Source organism: Perca flavescens, chromosome 20 (assembly GCF_004354835.1).
Source record: "Perca flavescens isolate YP-PL-M2 chromosome 20, PFLA_1.0, whole genome shotgun sequence".
In the NCBI taxonomy this organism is placed as follows: domain Eukaryota; kingdom Metazoa; phylum Chordata; class Actinopteri; order Perciformes; family Percidae; genus Perca; species Perca flavescens.
Window position 1 is genome coordinate 5,884,413 of NC_041350.1, and position 24,732 is coordinate 5,909,144.

Genomic DNA, 24,732 nt, shown 5'->3' on the forward strand with positions numbered 1-24,732 from the left:
GCTGTAGGAATGTTAAATCTTTCACCAAAGAAAAAAAATATTATCTTTATTATTGTCACGTAAAAACAAATTCTGCTCTGTTTTCGGAATGAGATACTCCAAATCCTGCAGCAACCGAACTCTATGTAGCTGAGATATTCCACTGGACTTTGAGGTATCTCTTTATTTCAGAAAAACAGAGCAGAACAGAAACACTTTTTTCTCAGAATTTGTAGATAATTGTATCGTTGAGTCAGAATGAGGCTACTCACCCCTGCAATTTTTCCTCTGCATTTCATGGAACATATGTATATTTTCCTGCTGTGGGAGCATTACATTGAAGATATGGACAGGAAGAAACCCCCACAAATGCTCTGGCAATAATTATGTCATATTGTTTGTAAAGATTAGGAAATAAAGCATGTATAGTACAAAGGTCCATTTGACTTTATTTCATGCTTACCAGTGAATCAGGAATCCCTTTCCTGGGAAACTAGATCTGAGTAAAATAGTTCAGGTGCCAATAAATAAGCTCATCCTCTGTACACACACACACACACACACATGCCACTGCCATCAGAGACATTCACCTCAGCTCATCCCAACAGAGTAGCAGCAACATACAGGAACAGGGATTGTCTGAGAAGGTTCCTAATAGAACATGCTTTAAAACACTTTAGCACTGATTTTTATTGTCCGTCCAATGGTTCCAACATCAGTGTTCTTTCATTTTTGTTGCTGTGAACAAACAGTCAGATTAAGACTATAAAAAAGCTTCACCATTACTGGTTGTCCATGCCTTCCATTCATGTTTTCATATATTTTGAAATGTTAAAGCCAAAGGGACCAAAGTGTCAATTGATGCTGGAGGCCATGAGATTGCAACAACAAAGCTTGCAACTGCACCAAAGTACTTCAGTTGGCACCACAGAAATGCTGTAGCCTATACATGTAGCAGTTCAGTTTTTCTGTGCTTGTGCAGAATGGAGAAAATAGACAAGAGAAATGAGGATTTGAACAAACAGCTACCATCATTTTGTCCTCCCTTCTTGTTGTGACGCTGTCAGTACTCCCTGGCCTCCTTAAGATCCATCTGAAACACTTGTTCAGGGGGGTTATCTGAACAGTCCAGCCCATTATTGGGCGGCCTTACTGAGTGAAACCTACTCCAGTCCCCCTTGCACAGAATCCAGGGCAATACATCCACCTTGTAATGCAGCTCTGGTGAGAACTCTGTACTGATTAAATTTGGCGCTCCTGCTCCTTTCCCACGCGTAATCAGTCTCATCTGATCGTCGTAGCAGCAGTGCTGCGCCGCTAACGTTGTGCTTTCATACGACAGCATTGAGCGGATGCAGAATCGGGCTGAAGGTTTGTAGATGTCCAGGCGTTCTTTGGATCCGCTCGCGTCCCTCCAGCGATAGGTCTTGCGCAGTTTTCCATCCTGGATGTTGACAGCACTGTAAACAGCCTCGGAGGGGTAGGAACATGGGCAGCTGGGGAGCTCTGTGAGCACTTGGTGCAGGTACTTCTGGAGGAAGTCATTCTTGCAGCTTAGCCACCCCTCACAGCTGTCTACATCTAGGTTGGGGGGGTTGAAAGATTGGAAAAAGTTAGAATTAATTACAGAACGTCTTAACATTCTTATGAAATAAGCTTTGGTTGGTCTTACAGAAGTAGAGACGACACATGGACGTGGACTGACCTGCTGTCAAGTAACGGGTTTAGCATTTAGAAATGTTAGCATGCTATTCATATTCATGCAACAGTGTGGCCACTATACACTTCTCACTATTACTCTGCTACTAGGCTAATGTCAAAAGTTATACATTTACAGAAGAGTGTCCATTTGAAAAAACTTTTTTTTTAAATCCACAGTCCAGTTGTAAAACATAAAAGGGTGATTGGGAGAGGGACTTAGAAGAAAAACAAGTATAAAACGTTGGCCATGGTCAAATTAAGGGAAAATGTCAGATACTGGATTGTGTTCTCCTCTCCTGCTGTATCCTTTGTTATGTTTGCAGAATGAAAAGCACTATCGTGTTCTCTGGCCAGTGCTTAGCAGCAAGAGAGTAATAAAATGGAAACCAAAAAGCAATTCAAACATTTTCTGGGAGGCAGGCTCGGTGTTTCATCACGTCTTTGACAGACTCAGCGGAGCAGCTCTCAACATGCTGAGATGGCAGATTTCTACATATCATAACCGGGCACTCCCAGTGTGATTGAGTTTGTTACCCACCACTGAATGGAACATACTGTTTCATATACAGGCCCCATTGAAAACATGGGAATGTAACTTGTTGACAATTGTGTGGATGCATGGAACAATAAGATAAGATAAGATAAGATTTGTATTATCCCAAAGTAAATTTGTCTTGGACAAACACACAATATCTGCTGTTTAAATGGGGTCAGCCCATTAGTCCCACAGCCCTATGTTCCCACATTTCTAAGATTGTTCTTAAAATTAGGCCCTATGTTAGGATTAGGGTTATATTTCATCTGTAGTCCATTGTTAATAAATAATAGGTTGGGTGTAATTGGGGCTACCAAATTGGGAGAAAGGGGAATAAAATCTGAGACAAATTTATGAAAAAGGAAATGTGGGAACATAGGGCCTAATTTTGGAAAAAAATCGTAGAAAAGTGGGAACTGTGGGAACATAGGGCCTAATTTTTAAAAGAAATCTTAGAAATGTGGCAACATAGGGCTGTGGGGACAAAAGCACCCGTTTAAATTATTCAACACAACAAGGAACAACCATAAATACATACATAATAATATACACAATACTTCCACACACTCCATACGTACTTGTGTCCAGGGAGTCTGTGCTGTTGGTCGTCTGGATGGGTGTCAGTTCAGTCACTGAAATGGCAGCGTCTACATGACAGAGTGAAAGAAAGGGCCCACTTGTCTTAAGGTGGTAACATGTACTGGCATTTGACATACACATAAATGAACGAAATAGGAGTACTAAAATATTATTAGACACATGGAATGTAACTAAGTACATTTACTCAAGTAATGTACTTAAGTACAAATTTAAGGTACTTTTACTTTCCTTGAGTCTTTCCTTTTCATGCCACTTTGTACTTCTACTCCGCTACATTTCAGAGAGAAATATTGTACTATTTACTCCACTACATTCATCTGACAGCTTTAGTTACTAGTTACTTTAAAAAGTAAGATTTTATACACAAAACACATGTAGTTGATAAAATACAATGTTTTATTACAAATTAAACTACCCAAAAATAAAACTGCTGTACTTTTATTTTAATAATAATAATAATAAAACATTTTATTTATATAGCGCTTTACATGCTACTCAAAGACACTTTACAGTAAAACCAGCATATTAAAAGCAATTAAAAACAATAAAAACCAGTAACTATCAGGTGAGAAATGTAAGACTATTGTATGTGGAAAGCTAATCTGAAGAGGTGGCTCCCTCCTCCCTCCTTTTGATACTTTTAGTACATTTTCCTGATAATACTTACATACTTACATACTTTTACTTAAATAAATATTTTTAATGCAGCACTTTTACTTGGAACTGATTATTTTACAGTGTAGTATGAATAGTCACTGGGTGTATCTTTTTAGTTTTGGTTTTATTGTCCTGCTCTAAACTGGAATTCTTCTGTGGCTGTGCTTTAACGGAAGGTGGATATCAAATCTCAAGTCTAACCTTATTTCGGTAATTTTTGTGTTTCATCATGGTTGTCACAGTTCTAAAAAATCTAAAGATGCTGGTGTGGACAGAACCTGACCAGTTTCTAAGGTGGCTTTCAGACCGACTAGGTCTGTTTGAAAAACTGGAGACCCCCTTCATCCATTCAGATTGGGTGAAGGTGCCGACCTGGCTCAAATGTTTGCTGTGCGATGTCATCCGTCAAGGCACTGCATTGGCCAGTCAACTACATGCAAGGGCAAATTCTTGGTACGTAAACGTTGTATTTGTACCGTTTACCTCACTATTGTCGTGACGAAGATACAAAACAATTGCCACCAGTCTGTGAGTATCATAAAACTCTTAGCAGTGTTTTGGCGTCTGACAAACTCTATTACTCAAACTGGACCTCTTGGATTGAATTTCACGTCTCACCAGTACCTGAAGAAACATAACCCACCCCACATTGTGTTGCTTTAACGCTACAGTTGATAACTTTTATAAAAATAATACTTTTTGTCATATTTACTAAAACTATCACTGTATCCTGACAGTAATACTACTTAACTGAAAAGACAGTACATTTTTCTGATGGGTAATATGGAGTACCTCTGTTGTTAGCCCTCTGCTTTTCCCTCTTTGTATTTCACCTCTTGGCTAAATCATTTATTTAGTATTTACGCTGATGATACCGATAAATTAATATATAAAAGTAAATTTTTGCTCCTAACTCAGATAAAACTGAGATGCTGGTCATTGGCCTTGCTCGACATAGACACTAGTTTGATCAAGTAACCGTAACTCTAGAAAACTCAAAGTTTGACGATGCTATAAGGGATGCACAGTCCAAAACAGATGCAGAGGCGGACACGGTTGTGATTATATTACATTGGGTTTCTACATTCAAGGTCCTGTTCACACCAGTTTTTTTGCACACTGTCTGCATGTACAAACCTTTATGGCCATGGGAAGATAACATTTACATCACGTGGACCATCACTGCCACATGGATGCAGAGAGTACAAAATGGACTTTATTGCTGTTGACTGTACAATAAGTGTCAGGCTGTTCCATTTATATTTCTTATTTAAACATGTGTTTAAAGTCTATTCTATTTAGTGTCACTCACTTTTGTTTCTTTAAATGAGGTTTTATTGGTTAAGCTCTTAACGCTCTACTGAGGAAGGTGGTTGTATATTTGTAACTGGTATCCGTTTTGTCTTTAGTATTCTTTTGGTAGTCTCTCGGCTGTCTTTCTAAATGGAGTAAATATTTATTAAGGGTTGCTGGTGTGGTATTATGTTGGTCCGCAAGTGGCATTCTCAAATTGTCTATGAGCACCAGCACTGTACTGGCATTATTTATCTTCGGCTTTTAAATTAATATAAATCTTGCTCTTATAGCAAGCTTAATTGCACATATTCCAGTAGCTTGGTAGCTTATCTAAAATGTAATGTATCCCCCCCTTCTTGTCATATCTGCAAACGTTAGAGAGCTGATTTTTAGGTGATTAATCGATTACTAAGTTTAAAACATATTCATGTTACTTTTGCTATTCAAATTCCATCATTAAAAAGTGGTTAATAGCTTCTAAACAAGTCATAGTTTTAAAATCTCGCCACATTGCAGAGTTTCTAATCTTACCGGCACAGTTTTCCAGGTCACACGTGCGTGACTCAGTCGCCGTGCACGCGTAGCCGCATGAACGGGTGCGTTTCTGGGTGCCGTGTCCACAGGTGACGCTGCAGGGAGCCCAGTCGCTCCACTCCTCCTCGTACTCTGAAAAAAGCACAGAGAGAGAAAAGATTGATGAAGAAAAGACAGTGCAGAGGGGAGGAAAGGCAAAACTATGGAGTAATATATTAAGAGCAGGCTTTGAAGTTAGGTTGTGAATTCCTCACCCAGCTGGTGTATGTGTGTTATGCAATTAAGGAGCGGCTGAAAAGAGCCGGGTAACGACAGCGTGGGACCTCAGAGACATGCTCCTCTGTATTTTAACAGCACTTTCAAAAGGGGAGCGAGAAGGGGAGAACTTCAAAAGACTGAAGGGGGGGGAGGGAAGAGGGAGCCAGCAGGACTGAATGTCTTCTTGCAGTGAGAGTGATGACGGCTGTATGCTAGCAAAACTCCTCACTCTCACTTTGAGAATAGTACAACCTGAGTTAAGTGCCAAGATTTTATCAACAACTGGAGCTTAATGCAGAGCCTAAATGCATACTTCCTTTTTTTCCTTTCTGCAATAACAGCCTTAAAATAACATTTTTAAATGATATGCTAATAGGAAAATGTAATGCATCAGTGCCCTATAAAAAGGAGAAAAAGAGTAAAATGAAGCTGTTTAAAAATGGTCAGTGACACTAAGCTTTCCTACCTTGATACCAAACCTGATCTTTGGGATGCAAAAAAAAAACATGCCGGTAAGTTTTGCCCTGCCTCAAAGATCTGGAAATATTCCCATTTGACCTGTTTCTACACAGAAAGTAATGATGCACTGTGACCAAATAAATATTGCATACTTTGGGGGAAAGTCATGAGCACACTAATGATGAGGCAGGAAATACGGCCAGCTGGCGTTTGTGGATGAGAATGAGAAGTCAGTCGGAGGGTGAGCACGTGAATAGGTGTGCGTGTGCGATCAGACTACAATATGCAAGTCGGCTCAGTTGTAAGCTCAGTCACTTAGAGAGCCGTGGTGTGCACCAACACACCAGCGGTGGAATGTAACTAAGTACATTTACTCATGTACTGTACTGTAAAATTGAAGGTACTTGTACTTTACTTAAGTCTTTTCTGTTCTTTCCACTTTCTACTTCTGCTCTGCTACATTTCAGAGAGAAATATTGTACTTTTTACTCCACTACATTCATCTGACCACTTTAGTTACTTTACAAATTCCAATTTTTGCAAACAAAACACATGTAGTTTATAAAATACAATGTTTTATTATAAATTATTCTACCCAACAATATAACGAGGTAAAAGTCCAGCTGAATACCCGATTAAACACAGAAATTGTTTCCAGTTTCTAAAATGTGAGGATTTTTCTGCATTGAGTGCCTTTACTTTTAATACTTTTAGTACATTATCCTGATGTTACTTACATACTTTTACTTAAGTAACATTTTCAATGCAGGACTTTTACTTGTTACTGAAGTCAGAGATGGGGACTCGAGTTTGAGACTCGGACTCAAGTGTGACTTAAGTCGCACACACAGTGACTTCAGACTCGTCCTGGAAAGACTTCAGACTCGACTCGGACTCGAGCTGCGGGACTCATGAACAATGTTTATTTTTAGGAAACGTCTGACGAGCTCGCTATACCCGTCCCTGCGTTACCTATAACCTGCCTACGTAACACGTACGTATTGCTGGCTGGAGGACAACAAACAAACATGTCAAATTCACCGGCCGCTGCTGTGCCATTCATCGTAAGTTTTGCGTTCAAAAACTTACGACAAAACAAGAAGGCCCAAACAAAAGAAGTGCTCAATGCAAAATATGCGGTATCACGATAAAAGATTCTGGCTCAACCACATCTAATTTTATCAGGCATCTGAAAACGCACCCTGATAGGTGAGTAAACATGTTTAGCTCAGCATTCACCATCTACCGTTAGCTTGCTTCTTGCTTTAGCTACGACCTAATGTTACGGGAGGTTAACTCCGACTGTCTTCCTTATCAAATATAAATGAGTTTGTTTAATTGCCAAACATTTACGTGCCGCTGTCTGCCATCACGTTAATTATTAACGTTGTCTGCAAACAGGTTACAGGATTATTGTTGATCATATAACCTTACAGTTTCATTTAGTTATAACGTTACACTGGTTTGAGAGTCTGGGATGTGTTGACTTACAGTAGTTTTTAAGGTAGGATTAGTTGCATAGGCAGTGCACATTACGTGGATCTGCCACTAAGTAAATAACAAATAATTGAGGATTCTCTATCATAAGGAAGTGCACTGTAGTGTGTTAAAAATTTCATTTGGTTGCAATAGTGTTTTGCATTTAGCTACACTGTGATGTTTTGCAGTTTTGAACTAAAAAGGAGTATGTCAATTTTAGTGTTGTGAGTTATAATATTTTCTATATTTGGTCGTATGGTCTGTTTACACTGATTATATACCAAAATCAAAGGTGATACTGTATGCTAATAGATAAAGGAGTCATAATAACATATTGCATGCTTTGAATTCCTTATATATAGCTATGCAGTGTTCTAAGCAGCCTGGATGGGTCACTGTACGTGATGCAACACTTATTATAACCACAAGAGACTTGAGACTTGACTTAGACTCTAGCTCAGAGACTTGAGACTTGACTTGGACTCTAGCTCAAAGACTTGAGACTTGACTTGGACTCTAGCTCAGAGACTTGTGAGCATCTCTGACTGATGTAAAGGATCTGAATACTTCTTCCACCACTGCAACACACACACATCTACACACAGAGTCTGAAGGTTGTCTGGCTGAACAACAGTGACTTCACTCCTTCCCCAACATCCCCAGGCTGTAATCGTCCACATATTAGTGTATTATTTAAGAGGTCATGTTACTGACAGAGGTGGCCAAGCTTGCACTGCGGCTGGCGAACTAATCCACTTGCAAGTTTACAGCCAGCTAGTCTCGTTCTGCCAGACCATATCCACACGCTGCAGAGCGGAGGAGGGTCTTAGTTCACACAGCATTCCGGGATGGGAGATAAACAGTGCTCTGGTTCATTGGCATTTCTTTAAACCAATCACAATCGCCTTGGGCGGCGCTAAGCTCCGCACGGAGCCGCTGTAAAAAAGTTGTGCGACAGAAAACTCAGATTGGACAGATAGTCTAGCTAGCTGTCTGGATTTACTCTGCAGAGATCTGAGGAGCAGTTAACCATAGTCCTCAGAAATACACCTGGAGTTTAAAATTCCAACACAAAGTAAGCAGAAGGAAACGGACAAAATACATGCATCCGGTAGAATTTCCTACCACTGGAGGAATCCCGGAAGTGGAACATCAAGGATATAGACTAACAGCTAGCTGACCACTATTTGCTATTTTTACAGATATCTCATAAACCACGTCTTCTTTATCTCATATTTCTATAATTGGACATCATGAACAGAGCTGACTGAAGTCTTTTGCTACGTCACACTTTTTTTTAGATTTCTTTATTTAAAAGGGACAGTGCACATTAATCAACATGAGTACAATGTCCAACATGTAAATGTGCCAGATTTAGCCGTACCGGCTAATTTTCATCTGCAGTCCCTAGCAGGTTGATGACTTAAAAAACAATAAATACAATACAACAATACCAACAAGTACACATAAAATAAGAACAACATATGCTTACATAGGTAAAAACATATCTGATACTACATAAATACATCAACACATACTGAGACAGTACTGTAGCAATGAATACAAACACATTATTCTGAATTATGGGAACATATTTGATTAGCCAATAGCCTATGTTTTATGGATTTAGAGAAGGATTTGATAGATGTTATGTTCCTTAATTCTGTGGGTATGGCGTTCCATGTATGGGCAGCACGGAAGGAAAAAGCTGACTGTCCGAAACTACTTTTTCTATAGGGTATTTTACAATCCCCTCTTGTAGATGCTCTGGTCGATGTATTTAGATTTTGTTGGATAAAGTTATGGTGGAGGGGGGAGCCATACCATGAAAAATTTTATATACCGGTAAAACATCAGCAAACCTAATCATATTTTCCCAGTTTAACATATCATATTTAAGTAAAATTTTACAATGGTGATAAGAGTTTAACTTTTTATCCAACGTTTTCAGGGCCCGTTTATACAATGTTTCAACTGTTCGTAAAGTAGTCCGACCTGTCTGTGTCCAGCTGGTAAGACAGTAATTCATATGAGATAAGATCATAGCATTAATGTATAACTTCGAAGCCTTAATAGTTAAATTATTCCTGATGTGTCTGAAATTTGCTAAGTTAAATTTCATTTTGTTTATAACATTTTTCACCTTTGTTTTAAATAAAAGACGTGAATCAATTATTATTCCCAGATATTTGAACTCTTGGACCACTGGAAGTCTTATCCCTGCTACTATGACATCTGGGTCTGGATCTCTATTTGCGGATTTTGAAAAAAAACATACATACTGTTTTATCGGTGTTAAGATGTAGACACGAGTTTGCTAGCCAATTTGAGATATTAATCATTGTAGCTGATAGCTCTTGTGCGGCTTCACTTTTGTTTTTAGCATGTACATATATATGTCATCAGCATACATTTGACAGGTGACAGGAAGTGGACATACATCAGGTTAGTCATTGATATATAGACTGAATAACAGAGGACCCAAAATTGAACCTTGGGGTACACCCAAATTAATATCAATTATTGGGGAGATGTTATTATCCACACGAACACATTGTTTTCTATCTGTAACATGTAACATGAAAAATTAAACTTCGATAACTTATTAATTAAGACCTCAGGATTTACCAAATCAAAAGCTTTTTTTAAATCAAGAAAAACAGCTCCAATCACTCCACCTTTATCCAGTTTAGCCTTTATATTTTCTAACAGAAAGACATCAGCCGTTTCCGTAGAATGATGTTATCTAAATCCAAATTGCATAGGATGTAATGGGAAAGAACATTGGTTTAAATACATTGTAATCTGTTCAGATGTCCATTTTTCTGCAATTTTAGAAACCGCTGGAAATTCTGTTCCATCTTTGTTGAGAGTCGCACATGCGCATTCCCTAGGTAAGGACTACTAGCCAGTCAGGAGCAGAGTATGAGGGCATGCCACACTAGCAGCTAGGCAAGATTATAATGTGTGTTACAAAGTGATGCACGTAAAGGCTGGACTACAATAGAGCAGTTTGGAGCAGTTTTTAAACAGTGTTTTCTGTTGGAGATGGTAAGTCCCTTTGGGGTGGACTTTGGGCTTTTTCACTTTGTAAACCTATAACGTTCACAAAAAGGGAAAAGCCAAAAAGCATAATATGAGCACTTCAAGATGGCGTAGTATTAAGAGCGACAACGGTAGCGAGTAGTATGAAAGCCTGAAATGCCGTGTAAGGAGGTTGGTTGGGTTGGTGATGGGTCAAACAACACAGGACTTTCAACCGCGTGTCACTGAAATATACATTTTATAAGCCCACCCACCATCTTTTCCTAAACCTAACTGTCCCATTCTTCAGTTAAACGTACGTACCCGGAGCATCAAAAAAGTGACGCCAAGAGTCCCGACCAAACGCGTTTAGATATGACGTCCATAACAAACGCCAAAGGTACCTGCCCAGCATCCGTATTTTACGCAATGGGAGTGAGAATGTGTGGAGTGGGCTACAGAAGTCTACAGAGATCACTTCTTTCTAACTCTAACTAATCTGCTTCATCCTCCTCTTTTCTTTGTCTTTTTTTTTTTTTACACATGCAGCACTACTCCCCAACACTTGGAAACATGCGCTGTGTTGTGTGAATGTGTAAAGGGAAGGAACTGGCAATTGTCCCTGTGGCGACTTTGTGATAGATTTAAAGTTGCTAATGAATCAATCTTAAAAATGGCAGCTGCTATTAAATGGTGTACCATATTTGTAAGACTGTGCATTTTTATTTATATTTACATCATGTACCACTCAGACTGATACACTTCTCAAACCACTGGCTCTGAGTAAGGAATCCTGTGTGTGTGTGTGTGTGTGTGTGTGTGTGTGTGTGTGTGTGTGTGTGTGTGTGTGTGTTTGACATGTTTATGTCGCGGGCCTTGAAGGAGCAGACCCTCATATATCATGTCATGCCGGACAGACCGTCTGCACTGAGTGCGCGCATGTGTGTGTGTGTGTGTGTGTGTGTGTGTGTGTGTGTGTGTGTGTGTGTGTGAGTGTTAGCCCTCTCACTTAGAAAGGTAACAGGAAGAAAAACATCTTCAGACAGCTTGCTGCCAACATGCCCCTATTCGACCCCCATCCTACACACATACACACACGCACGCACGCACGCACAAACACACACACACACACACACACACACACAGCAGTGATAATACAACAGCATCCAAACATTCAGACCTTTGTATACAAGCAGAAAGCTTTGCAGTTGGCAGACCCGTCCCTGAGGAGCCTTATCTCTCTGTTGTGTGCCCAGTCTTCATGTTGTGAAAGAGAACTTTACTGTGGAGCTTAATGTGTCACTATGAACGGTGGTTTCAATTGACTTATGAGGGTTTATTTCAATTGGAAGGAATGTGTAACAACTCCAACTGTGTGACTTTTCACATTTCTAATTGAACCAGAGGTACACATATATCAAAAATGAAGTATTTTCAGTCTAAAAGCTCTCGTCAAAAGAGTTTGACATTTTAAACATACAAATTATTATACTCACTATTATACTTACAAAAGGTAGTGACGTGACAACTCATGGTTGCCAGTTGTCGCAACTAACGCAACATGCTTATAAACTTGGGAGGTTTTTTAAGTTGGCGGCAGTTTGCCAACCTCAGGATTCAGTCGCATTGACGACCAAATATTGGACATTATCACACTCATTTTAACGTGGATATGAAGTGGAATGAAGCACAGCACACTGAGGTTGACAAAACAGTAGAGTACAGTTAGAAAAAGGATCAGATTTTGATCGGCTTTACTTTAGTAGATACTGATCCACCAAAATATGCCCGGATCTGTCCCAATACCGATCCTTACGATTGGACTCGGGGCATCTCTTATCTTGCTATGATGAAAACATTTATTTCACATTCATCAAGGTAATAGAGTTAAGATTTACATTGGTTTAATCCTGTCTCAAATGTTATGAATCAAAGTTGTGCCATTTTGGTTTAAAGAGAGCATTCTTACCATAGTTATCCTTTGCATCCCAGTCTTTGTTCCAGTGACCACCCCAGTCTGCCCCGACTCCACTCAGAACGGGCTCCTCTGGGTCGTAGGTGTAGTCCTCCGATTGTTCCTCCGAACTGGCTCTCTCCAGCCCGTTCTCTGCCTGCTCTGGGTACTCCCAGAACAGTGGCCAGAACAGCTTCTTGTGGCTATTGGCCCATTCTGAGGATGACACCGACCAGTCGTTCCGCTGGCCCTCCTTGGCCAGGTCCATCTCCACTTCCGTCTCCGTCTGTTTGTCGTCTACCACCTCGATGGTCACCTGACAGAGACACAAAGTACTTACTATAGCAGGACCCCTCCTGAACTGTATGTACATGTATTTTATGGATTGTTTTGAACAATCTACAGGTTATGTACTTATTAGCCACTGTCTAGAGCTTTTATTCATGGATCTATTTATATATTTAAGTATATTTTGGTTTCATGCATCTGGTGTTTCCTCACTTACGATGGCGTTTCCTCAGCTCTGTTCAGCTCGGTTCCTGTTTTTTATGAATCAATTTTTTTCGATTTAGGGGTGGGTGGATGAATGGGGCTGAGGGGAAGGATATTGTGTTATGTGTGTATATGTGTGTGTGTGGGGGAGGAGAGACATTGTATGAAGCACTTTGTGGTACATTTATGCACAAAATTGCTATATAAATAAAGAGCGAGTGATTGATTGACTGAAAGAGAGACGAAGCAGGGACCCCCTAATACGTACAAGCTGTGTGTACTGTGTGTGTATGTATATGTGTGTATACATATGTATATATATATGTATATATACTGTATATACTTGTATTCATGTATTTCTCCGAATGATCTGTATATGCGACTGGAATACTCTTGTAATCCCATGTGGGATGGGCCAAATGTTTGGCATGACACAGAAATAAAATAAAACTTAAAAAAAAAACTATATTGCATAAAATGAAGTTGCATATTACAATAACGTGCAGTGCGGCCTAAAGCCTTTTTACATACATTTTTAGTGCATAGGATATTAAAATAATTGTTAGCATGTTAATGTTTTTTTTTAAAGTTCAAAAAATTAACAGTAATTTGCAGTCCCCCGTGCCCCCAACAGCTTTATGAAATGTCTACATTTTAAATTCATCAATAAATATTTTAAATATAGGTGCATTTAAAAGAAAAAAACTTTAAAAAAACTCCTTTCTGGGGCGCTCTGGTTTAGCGTGCGCCCAATGTACTAAGGCTCAGTCCTTACCGCAGTGGCCGCAGGTTGGAGTCCAACCTGCGGCCCTTTGCTGCATGTCATTACCTCTCTCTCTCTCTCCACTTTCCTGTATTTAGCTGTCCTGTCAAATAAAGGCCAAACATGTCTCCTTTTCTACAAAGATTTATGTTATACCAACTTTACATGTTGGTGCAAGCTCTCAGACATGATGAGGGAAGTGATGTCACTGCTCCAGGGGAAGTGTGTTTATTTGAAGATCAGATTAAAAGTGCCCTCTCCTTTTATGAAAGCGGCTTATTGTGCAGTGGGGGAAGGGACTGAGAGAAATGAAAAATACAGTGGGATGGACTGATGGACTGATAACGGGTTCTGATTATCTCTGTTTCTCTGTCACACAGTCATACACGTGCATGCGTGCATACACACACATACACGCACAGGTCTCGACAAAACCCAGGTTGCTTATGTTCCCAACGGCAACTGTTTATAAAGACAACGCAGCAGCTGAGGACAGAGATTTCAACATGATGCCGACTATCAGAGAACACAGAGGATGATAATAATAATAATAATAATAATAATAATAATAATAATAATAATAACTTGACTGTATAATTACAGCAATTGAAATGTGATTTTTATTTTATATTATACCCTGTGAGTGGTAATATTTTGTACATTGAAGAGCTTATATTGTTAAATGGTTATGTTGTTATGTTTAGTGTATATGTGTTATGTTGTGTTGTGTGTATGTTTGTTAGTTAGTTGATGTAGAAGATGTTGGGTGCACTTCTGTATTTGTCTTCATTGTTGTACAGCTTTGATGTTAGTATTTTGGTAAAAATTGTTAAGACCCCAGGAAGAATTGCTGCTGCTTAATGGAGTAGCTAATGGGGATCTAAATAATAAACAATAATAAATAATAAAACCTTAAAAAACAGAGTTTACAAAGTGCTTTGACAGACAACCAAGGCAAAAGAGGTGAATAAAATAGCAGACAGGTAACCCGTCGGGCCAAACATTTGCAAGACAAAACTGGGCTAAATAAAAAGAAGAGGCAAAACACGCAGAACAAAATAATAAGACTAAATAAGCATATAAATATAGAATTAAAAACAATAGCAATACAAGGTAAACAGATCAAAAGAAACAGTAAAATGGGAGACTAAAAAGAGATTAAAAATAGAGTAAAAAGAGACATCGCATAAAAGCAAGTCTATAAAAATGGGTTTTCAGAAGTGATTTAAAAGAAGTCACTGATTCTCCTTAGGCAGGTTGTTCCAAAATCACGGGGCCCTGATGGTAAACGCACGGTCACCTTTAGATTTAAGCCAAAAGGGCCCTGCCCGAGGCCGCTCCGGAGCTCGAGCACCCACGGAAAATACTGAGCACTCACGTGACTGCCAGTAGGCTACATTCATTTAAAATTAAACATTGCAGTTGGTGCTAAGTGGAGCGTCTGTCATAGTGTGATTGGTTATGTCGCTGTCAGTCCCCTGCTCCATATCCTATCCACCAATCACAGCGTCTCTCGGATGAAAACGCCTCTTTAGTGACCCCCCTCCATCCCCCCACTACACAGTGCGTGCATGTGCATTAGGTAATCAGGGTGAGACTAAAATTGGGCAGATTTGTTATTAAAAAAGCTAATCCTAATGATGCAAGTGCATCGACATCCACCACCAGTGCAGAGAGTTCCACCAGTGCATCGCGGTTACGTGTCAGTTAAACTTTTCATCTCCAATCCTATCTGTATTTGTGAGAAGTGGCGCTGTCCTGAGTTGAAAGATATATTATTATAGAGTTAATAGGCGTGTGTGTTCGTGTCGGCCGCTGTCCATTTCCTAAGGTTCTGAAATGCAAACATTTTTTGACTACTTTTTTTTTAAAGGACGTGCGCCCATGAGCACCCACGGAGGAAAACATAAATCGGCGCCTATGCATACAAGCGAGGATGGTCAGGACTATAGGCTGAAACGATTTCTTGAATAACTCGAGTAATTCAATTACAGATAATCATTGATGTTTAATCCATATAACTATATGCAGCTGCTGTGGTTCGCACGGATGATTATTACTGTCACACAACGCACTTGCGGGCTGTGTACATGTGACGTGAAAAACACATTTTGCATAATGGAGGAAGAGGGCGAAAATAGTGAGCAGCGAAGAGAAGTGAAAACGACAGAAAGTGTCCAAAGTTTGAAATTTGAAACAAAACGAAAACTATTCTTACCTAAGTAGCACATTAATCACATTCTTGCTGTTCTGAGTTTGTACCCTTATGGTTAAACGTACTTATTGGAAGTCCCTTTGGATAAAAAAAAGTCAGCTAAATGAAATGTAATGTAATGAAATGTAAGCATCTCAGCAGAAAGCACCCAGTCTGTGGAATACACCCACACGGTAACATTAAGGTTATCTTTTTTTTTTGGCTTGCATTTTTTATTTGATAGTACAGGTAGACAGGAAAGGTTGAAGAGGGAGGGGATGACATGCAGAAAAGGGCCGTGGGTCGGATTCAAACCCAAATTGTTGTTATGTGCATCTCACTCTGTTGACCAGGCAGGCAGTGAATTCCACAGTCACATCATCATCTCTGTAAATCAACTCCACAAGTCATAACACTTTTTTTTTTCTGTAAAGCCAGCTCCACCAGAATTTGGCTTCACGGTCACACTTAAAAAGGAACTTTTCACCTTTTATATTTGCCTCTCATGTGTTTTATATTTTCACTTTTTCCCCTTTTTTTCTTTTATTTCTCCAAAACCCTGTGTAGATGTCTGAGATTCATGGACAAGTTGGAGCGCCCCACTGTTAAAGGTCCTGCCTAATGGTAACTTAAGACGCTGTCCTGACTCAAACCAGCTGTGCACAGAGATGGTATGTATGGAGCGAGAGGGAGATACATGGTGTTGAGAACAGAAACTGAGGAGAATGTGATGGAAGATGACTGTCGCATCCCCACCTTCCGTGATCACTGTTTAATCCAGAACACCTGCACTTCAGTGACTACATTTACATTTTTTACCCTTATTCCGAAAAAGACGATATTCTGACTAAGCTGTTTACATGGCTAATGAAAGTGAATATACCACTAGTATTCCCTTTTACATGCAGCCGTGCAAAATGCGATTTTTTTCAAAGTTTTCCACCGGTGGCGGACTTGTTGGACCGTGCGAACGCAGCCTCCCTTGAAAAGGTCGGCATATCCAAAAATCTGTTGGTCTCCAAGTCTTTGATAATGTTTAAAAGTAGCTGTGTTTCTCCTTCTTATCAGGTCTGCAGCCTTGCAAACTGTTGGCTGGTTGGTTTGTGTACGGCAGCCATAGCAACGCACAGAGCTGACCCTAAGCTGTAAACAGGCCAGAGGCCATAAACTGCAGTAAAAACCCTGATTGAGACGCATATTCCGATTGTGCTGTATACATGTCCAAAGAATGCCTCTAAAACCTGAATAATACCGGAATTATCTTGATCAGAAAATGCTATATTCCGAAAAAGGCCTTATTCATAATGTCCAGCCGGAATATGCTGTTTACATGACTTTTGGGAATAATGGTGGAATATTGGTGTGCAGGTAAACATACTCAGTGATCATATGAATCCTTCATGCTATGAGAGAAGTGGCCTAAACCTATTGATATCATTTGTCCAAAAAAACTTTTGAGACACCCATACCTGATTTGTTGTAGACGCACCTGATAAAAACGACCAAAATGTCCAGTGTTTCCAATAACAACACAGTTTATTTCTTAATGTTTGCAATAAAACAAAATACAGCCACTTTGTTCCAATTGTACTACTCTTCACTCGTAAATAAACGAAAACGTAACATGCATCTACTGCACGATCCAAAAACGGTTTGTGATAGGTTGATTTTAAATATTAACAATTTTGAAATTTGTTGAGTGAAAGACCAAGGAGATCATAATTAAATAGTCAATTTGTTAATAGGTTAAATTCATAAAGGTGACTGTAAAAAGAAAAGATCTATTAAAAATTTGTTAAAAATACGTCTTTTTAAAGAAGGTTAGTTTAGTTTAATCTCTTTAAGAAAACGGATCCGCGTTTGATTAGTTATGCCTGCAAGGTTGTAAACGGGAGCTCTCAGCACGGTGCCTCATTCTCGGTGGAGCCAAGGGGGTCAGCGAGCATCCGGAAAGCGTACCTCCTATGGGGAGATTCTGAGGCTAACAAGCCATCACCTTCCCTTCCGCTAGCATTCCATTGACTTCCATTCATTTTGGTGCAATAATATGTGCTGGATTAGCTTGACTGCTGGTGTCCTAAAGAGCACGCTTTATAATGCATCGAAAATATTTATAAATACTAATAAATTGCTTACCAAGATCATGTACCACCTTTTTCAGTCGTACAGTCAATGCATGCCTCAAACATTTTGTTATGAGTGCACAAAGTTAGTTGCGTGGATTGCTGATATATTAGATGTTACATGATGCGTGCCATTTAACACAAAATTAGGGTTTCAGTTTGGTTTAGATCATTTTTAATGAGGGGAATTTGAAACACCCGAAACACCTTGTATAACCTTGTATAATTGACAGCGAACTACTGCCCCAAGTGGCGGGAGGTTGAAACCAAACAAACAAAAACAGAAAACGGCTCTTACGAAAACATTTTGACTTCTTCCAACATGCATATTGCATACCTGGATGTTGGGGTTCTGTGAGCCCATATCTGCATTGGCCAGCTCTGGGAAGTTCCTCAGGTCCAGGACAAAAAGATCATTGTGCTCCTCAGGTTCGGGTGGTGGGAGGACACCTGGGTGAGAGTCCTGGGACCAGCGATGTCTGGGCCTGGGGAGAGACGGACCAGAGGGAATAGTCTGCAGTAGGTTCTCCTGCTGGAGCTCCTGGAGAGTCTGATGGCCGTCGCCTTGACTAGGCTCTGCTATCACCTGAGAAGGGGAAAAAGACGTTGATCATGATGGCTACCATACAACATGCTGGGGGAAAGACAGATGAACAAGTATCATGAGTGGAATTCATGTTTTTTTAGTTTAAAAAAAAACATCAGATGGACTGTATTTATATAGCACTTTCAAGTCTGAACAATTACTCTTAGCACTTTTACATAGTTCAGGAACCATTTATTCATACACTGGTGGCCAAGGCTGCCATACAAGGTGCCACCTGCTCATCAGATAAACATTCACACCCATCTACATTCCGATGGCACAGCATCGGGAGCAATTTGGGGTTCAGTGTACTGCCCATGGACACTTCGACATGGGACTGCAGGACCAGGGATTGAACCACCAAGCATCTGATTGGTAGGCGACCGCTCTACCACCTGAGCCACAGCCGGCCAACAGAGTGGTGCCCCCTCTCTCAAGGAAAGATCTGGTTGATCTCATCAATTTCATGAAAAAGCTCACAGTTAATTGTTTCTGCATATCATTTTAATATTTCAGGGATTTTATAGACCGTGACGCTTACACAAAAATAATTTTGAATTTGAATTGCGGAGATATGTACAATCAGGAAAAACTTGTTTGTGCCTCTTGTCATTTTCAGCCGTAATGTAATGTTTAAAGATATACTGTATAGTTAAATAGTCATGTTATGACATTTCTGCTGTGCTTATTTTCTGCACTGTGTTGCTTTGCTAGTGTCTTTGATAAACCAAATCTACCGCTACGAACAGCAACATTTCGCCGCCGGTCAGACTGACTGCTAGTATGGGTGGTGTCAATTTCTTTAGTATGTGGTCCAATAGGTCAATTAGGTCTTTACCCTTATGTTAGTTCAAGTGTTGAGATATTCAAGCAAACTTGTTTTTTAGATGAATAAGATAAGAGTATTTCCAGTTGTTCCCTGTCCCCGTTTGCTCAGCGCTGTTAAATTGCATGTACGGGATGCAGGAGTTTTCTACCAGGAAGTTATTGTAAACAAACATTGTGATTTGGTTTATATGTGTGCATTTACTGTATAATGTAGAATATGCACATTGCATGTATGCAGACTTGTGTGTATACAGGCTCTTTAGCTGAACACAAATTTGCGCAGTGAAAGCATTAGCTTATGTTCCTTCATCAAAAACCCGCAGAGGCAAAGAATCCAGTGCTTAAACACGATCGCATATAGCATACATTCTGATATTTGGATTATGTTATCCAGTTTCATTTACCTCATCTTGGGTGAAGGACATTTGAGAGCAGTCCATCCCACACAGCCTATTCCACAATAAAGCACACAACTTGAACTGGCTGAAGAATTTGACGCCCTCCGCAAAATGTGGCATTTGCTTCAGCATGCCTCTTGGGAGGGAGTAGAGAGGGATGACTGTCCATCCAGGATTATTATTGCAGCAAAAGCACCTACATGTCCCCTGTGATTGTTCGATGAATGGGCTCCCTGCAAACCATACTCAATATCTCCCTGTTCACATTTCTTTTTCCAGAGTTTGGATACGTTAAGTGACTGTGCGTAAAATGCCAAGTTCATATTGCAACCCTGGGCTGAGTCAGGCGTCAAGGCTCCCTGTGAGCAACCTGAACCCAACCGCTCGCTTTAATAAAAACACAGAGCCCAGATTGAGGGAAGAGAGAGTGGAGCTCTGAGACCAGAGGAGAACAGCGGAGCCAGGAAAAGACCTATGAACCATACGCACATACACATACGTATACTCTGCCGTTCAAAAGTTATGAATCAGCTGTTGGCCTATATTGATGTTGTTCTTCTTTCCTTCAATAATGTCAGAGATAAAACAGTGTAATTCAACACCAAATTATTTACATTTGAAAGAGTTTTAGAATGAAATGATTAAAACTTCCATTTAGTTGATGTCCCCACAGGAGAATACTGTTGGAACTTAAATGTTGAATTTGTTTTCCAGTTTGGTACACCTTAATGGTAGCCAGCTGCAGTGATTAAGGAAGTTTCTTGATTGATAAAGAGTGTTTATTTTTGTTAATAAAAAGGGAAAATACCACAGTAAAAGGCTTCATAAATCTATGGTGGGAGACCCTCCTTTTCTGTTGTGAAGTTTGAAGAAGAGTTTTGCTAAAGCAGCACGCTGCCTGTTTATTCCAGCTTGTTATACTGTATGCATTATTGTGCACTTGACACTGTAACAGGAGCCTGTTCCTATTTAAATCTGCACACGAGTTGATGCTAAGCTTCCAGTTTCTTTTACCAATGACTGCTGATTTCTTCTCTTCTTATTCAACTGTTGCTCAGAGGGATCTTTGTCTTTTTCTGCCCTTTATAATTGTCAGTCTGGTTATTTTTTTATTTTACAGCATTTCATTCTCCATGTGCAAAACAAACCTTTTATACCAAATAACATAATTTAACAATAATTTATTGATTTGTGCAGATTATTCATGAAAACACACTGTTCAGTGAAATTTGGTGCCATTATTTGGCAATACTTTGTCAGTTATCAATGCACAGTAGACAACAATGACATTAGGAAACTAGTTTGGTTCACACCAGAGTGCAGTTTTCACCCCAACCATTTTTTTTATTTTTTGAAACTGACAGTCTGACATTCACCCTGTTACTACAACTGCACAACTACTCCCATCACTTCAAGCAAGTGCAAAACCAAGAATGCCTTTGATAAAAGACGGTTCAAAAGGTTGCGCAGTTATTCCCAGTTGTACGATTCATTACGTTGAGACTAACACATGTAATGAAGCCAATAGAAAGCTAATACCATTGGCTTTTCTCCCCACCTTTGAGTGTAGTTGATGTTTAGATTAAATAGACTACTCATCAACGTGCTTTCACCTCTTTACCAACTGTGTCAAGCCATGCTCTCTGCCAAGAGTCTAAAACCCAGCCAGCCATTTGTCCATTCATAAAACTTGACTGAGAGTCTCTGTCTGAGCATGTTAATGTGAAGGTTACTTCACCTGGTGGCTGCATGCAGGCTGAAACTGCAGTGTGGGCACTTCACATCACTAAGTAAAGTGGACTACAGCAGGTACATATATTATACAGGTCTTCTGTTGCTGCAAAGTAGCAGCAGTTTACATCAGTGCAGTGTGCCATGGAAGAAACTGCTCACACAATGCAGCATGCAAACTTAATCATGGAAAAGGCAAAACAAAATCTGTAAAGTGGGAATTGTTACTTTTCCCATAGCAAGATAAATCAGGAACCAAATTCAGGTCAGTTGGTGGTCAGTCAGTGAAATGGTCCCTTAGCTCCTACTGAGTAATGCTCCTGCCCATAGATTCTAAATATAATAGACGTAGCTTCCGGGTCTGAAAAGTGAAGCCAGTGTGGAAGTGCCTTAAACCTGCATTCCATTATTTATTTTTTCATAATGAGTTTATGGTCTCTAGCGCTACTTTCAAGTCTTCTTCAATATAGCATGATGTTCATTTTGTAAATTATGGTCCCATTTGTTTTAAAATAGATGATAAAGCAGGGGATGCTTTAGGAGCATGGCTACAAACCGACCTGTTAATCATGACAGAGGCTTAGCAATGCTAACCACCATGGTATGTGTACATTAAAATAGCTGTTAACTTGTTTTGGTGTGTTGTCCATGTTTTCATCTTAAACGTTGACCCTCTCACTAATTTCTTTCACTTTATTAAAATTAACTGGAACATTTTGGTCACCTAAAATGTCTTGTTCAGCGTTCTGCCAACCAAGCCAGCTAGCTACGGCTAGCATTAACTGGTAACTTAAGGGAAAGTTTGCCAATTTTCTGTTCTACCGTACATGCAGATGAATGGCACCAGTACCCAGTGGTCGGCATTTACCTGCCGGTAAATCTCCGCTGGATGGCTTTAAAATGAGCAACTTTCCCTCTTTAGCGTTTAGCTAAGCGCAGCACCATTGCAACCATAAACAACACTGGCTTAGCCGCGTCATCCTCCCCAGCTCCGTCATGTCGTCAAAAATCATCACGTCCGGTTTAAAAAAAACAAGATGACGACGGCCAAATTTGAAGCTTCAAAAGGGCAGTCTACAACCCAATGGGTGACATCACTGCTGCTACATCTATTATTTTTACAGTCTATGTTCCTGCCTTGAGTAAGTTGTAGCTTTATAAAGCTTCTCAGCCAAGTTTAGTCATTTAGCATGTTTTTAGGTCAACTTTTTATCAACATCTTGTACAATCATGCATGCAGGTGTGCGCCTTATAAATGTCATGATGTCCATAAGTCCATAACAAACTTGCATTGTAGATGGTTTGGGCAAATTCAATTTTATTTATAGTATCAAATCATAACAAGAGCTATCTCAAGACACTTTACAGATAGAGTAGGTCTACACCACACTTTATAAAATCAGGGCAGAAGTCCACAACAAGCTATAAATCACATGTTTGACATACAACTGCCTTAGATAGGCATGGTTGATATAGCTATAGCAAACCAAAATAGTAAAGTTAATGCTAATTTAACGTTGATGTGTTAGCTGAAAATAGGAATGACAGAATGCCATCATTTTCTAAAAAAATATTTGTCTATTTCATAGACATCAGGTAAGAATGTTATAGCCAATGCTTATACTTTTAAACGACAGCAACAGTTGGTGCTTAAACGCCCTGTGGGATTATGCATCTTTCTGGACATCTTTGAATTTGTATTAATCCGAACAGGTAATTATCCTGTTTACATTGTTGTGGCCTCTTCTACTTTCTAAAACTTTTAACACATTAAGGCATAATTCTCAACTTCAATTGGGTTTCATGAAGAAATCGGAAATTGGGAGGACTTGAATTCCATCTTGCTCACTTCAAACAAGGATCTGTTCACAGGACCTGTTCTTGTCTGCACTCCTCTGTATAGGCCTATTTTTTTTATAAATAAAGTAAAATCTAAGAATAACCCTACCCTAGATATAATTGGGTGTGGAGAAGGCACAAAACAAAAAAAAAAAAGGCACAAAACAAGAAAAAAAGGCACAAAACAAGAAAAAAAAACCTGTGGGCTATTAAATTAAAAAGCTCAATGTTACGTGTAGCCTAGTTCTGATATATTTAACATCAAAGATTAATAAACTAAAATCAATATTAGAAACACAATTTGTCAATATGAAATTTCAACAGGCTATGCGAGAATAATTTCCCAGGACTTTTAAGTAGCCTATAAGGCAAAAATAAAATAAATAAATCTGCAAATGTTTACACATTTTAAAAGCACCGGTCTTTTCTAGACTTGTTAAAAAAAAAGCTATTGCATTTCAATTGCCTGCACGTTTATAACGCGGACAGCATGCAGGACAGTAGAATAGTTTACCTCAGGAACAGACGTTGTGGTGTTTCTGCCTCTGGCTGAAGTCTTATTGAAGTGCGTGGGAAAACCGCGGACAGACACCCACAGCACGGTGAGGATCAGCAGCCACAGATGCGACACTGCCCTCCGCTGCATCTTTACCACAACCCTTCCCCCAAAATGTTACAATGTACAGAATCCCTCAGCCTGTATCCTCAGATGGAAGAGGAGCGTTCAAACCATATCAGTGCGCGGAGAGCCAAATGGAAAACCAAAGCGGCGCACGTGCGTGTGGTCCGTGCACCTCCTCCGCGTTGAGTCGCTTGCTCCCCTAATTGTAATAATCCCCGATGTCCGCTTTCTAACATTGGTCTGTTCATTTCACGCATATGCGGGACGCACAAAAATCAAACCGATGATGAGAATTCCCTAATTGCTAAAAGTGTCCAATTAGTCTAGTGCAACTTCCAGTGCACAGAGCGGAGAGCAGGCTAAACCACGTCCACGGGGTTTGGAGGTCCCTCCTCTGCTCCTCTGAGGTGACATCGAGTCAGTCATCGGTTCCTCTGGTTGCAGTCCATCTTGTAGTATTGGCTTTAAAGGAGCCCCCCCTCTGCCCTGGGTGACGTAATGGAGGGAGGGTACAGCCTAGCCCACTACTAGAGAAATCAAAATCAGATTAAGGTTTATTGCCACAATAGGTATACACTTAGGCCTACATGGAATTTGCCTTGAATGATGAAAACATGAACAAACTCACATATTAAACATGAATATGAAATAAACAGTAAAGAAATCAAATACATAGGCTA

At 39.8% G+C, this 24,732-nt stretch overlaps 1 protein-coding gene across 1 annotated transcript; it reads right to left on the reverse strand.

Annotated features, from left to right (window-relative positions):
- Nucleotides 1–834: 834 nt before the first annotated feature.
- Nucleotides 835–24,454, reverse strand: ism2a (isthmin 2a). The gene is made up of 6 exons (XM_028566508.1): nt 23,945–24,454; nt 18,386–18,634; nt 12,492–12,792; nt 5,300–5,434; nt 2,794–2,862; nt 835–1,560 (listed from the first exon to the last, which is right to left on the reverse strand). Exons 1-6 carry the CDS (start codon nt 24,074–24,076, stop codon nt 1,043–1,045), a joined length of 1,404 nt encoding a protein of 467 aa, XP_028422309.1. The 5' UTR covers nt 24,077–24,454; the 3' UTR covers nt 835–1,042.
- Nucleotides 24,455–24,732: the final 278 nt, after the last annotated feature.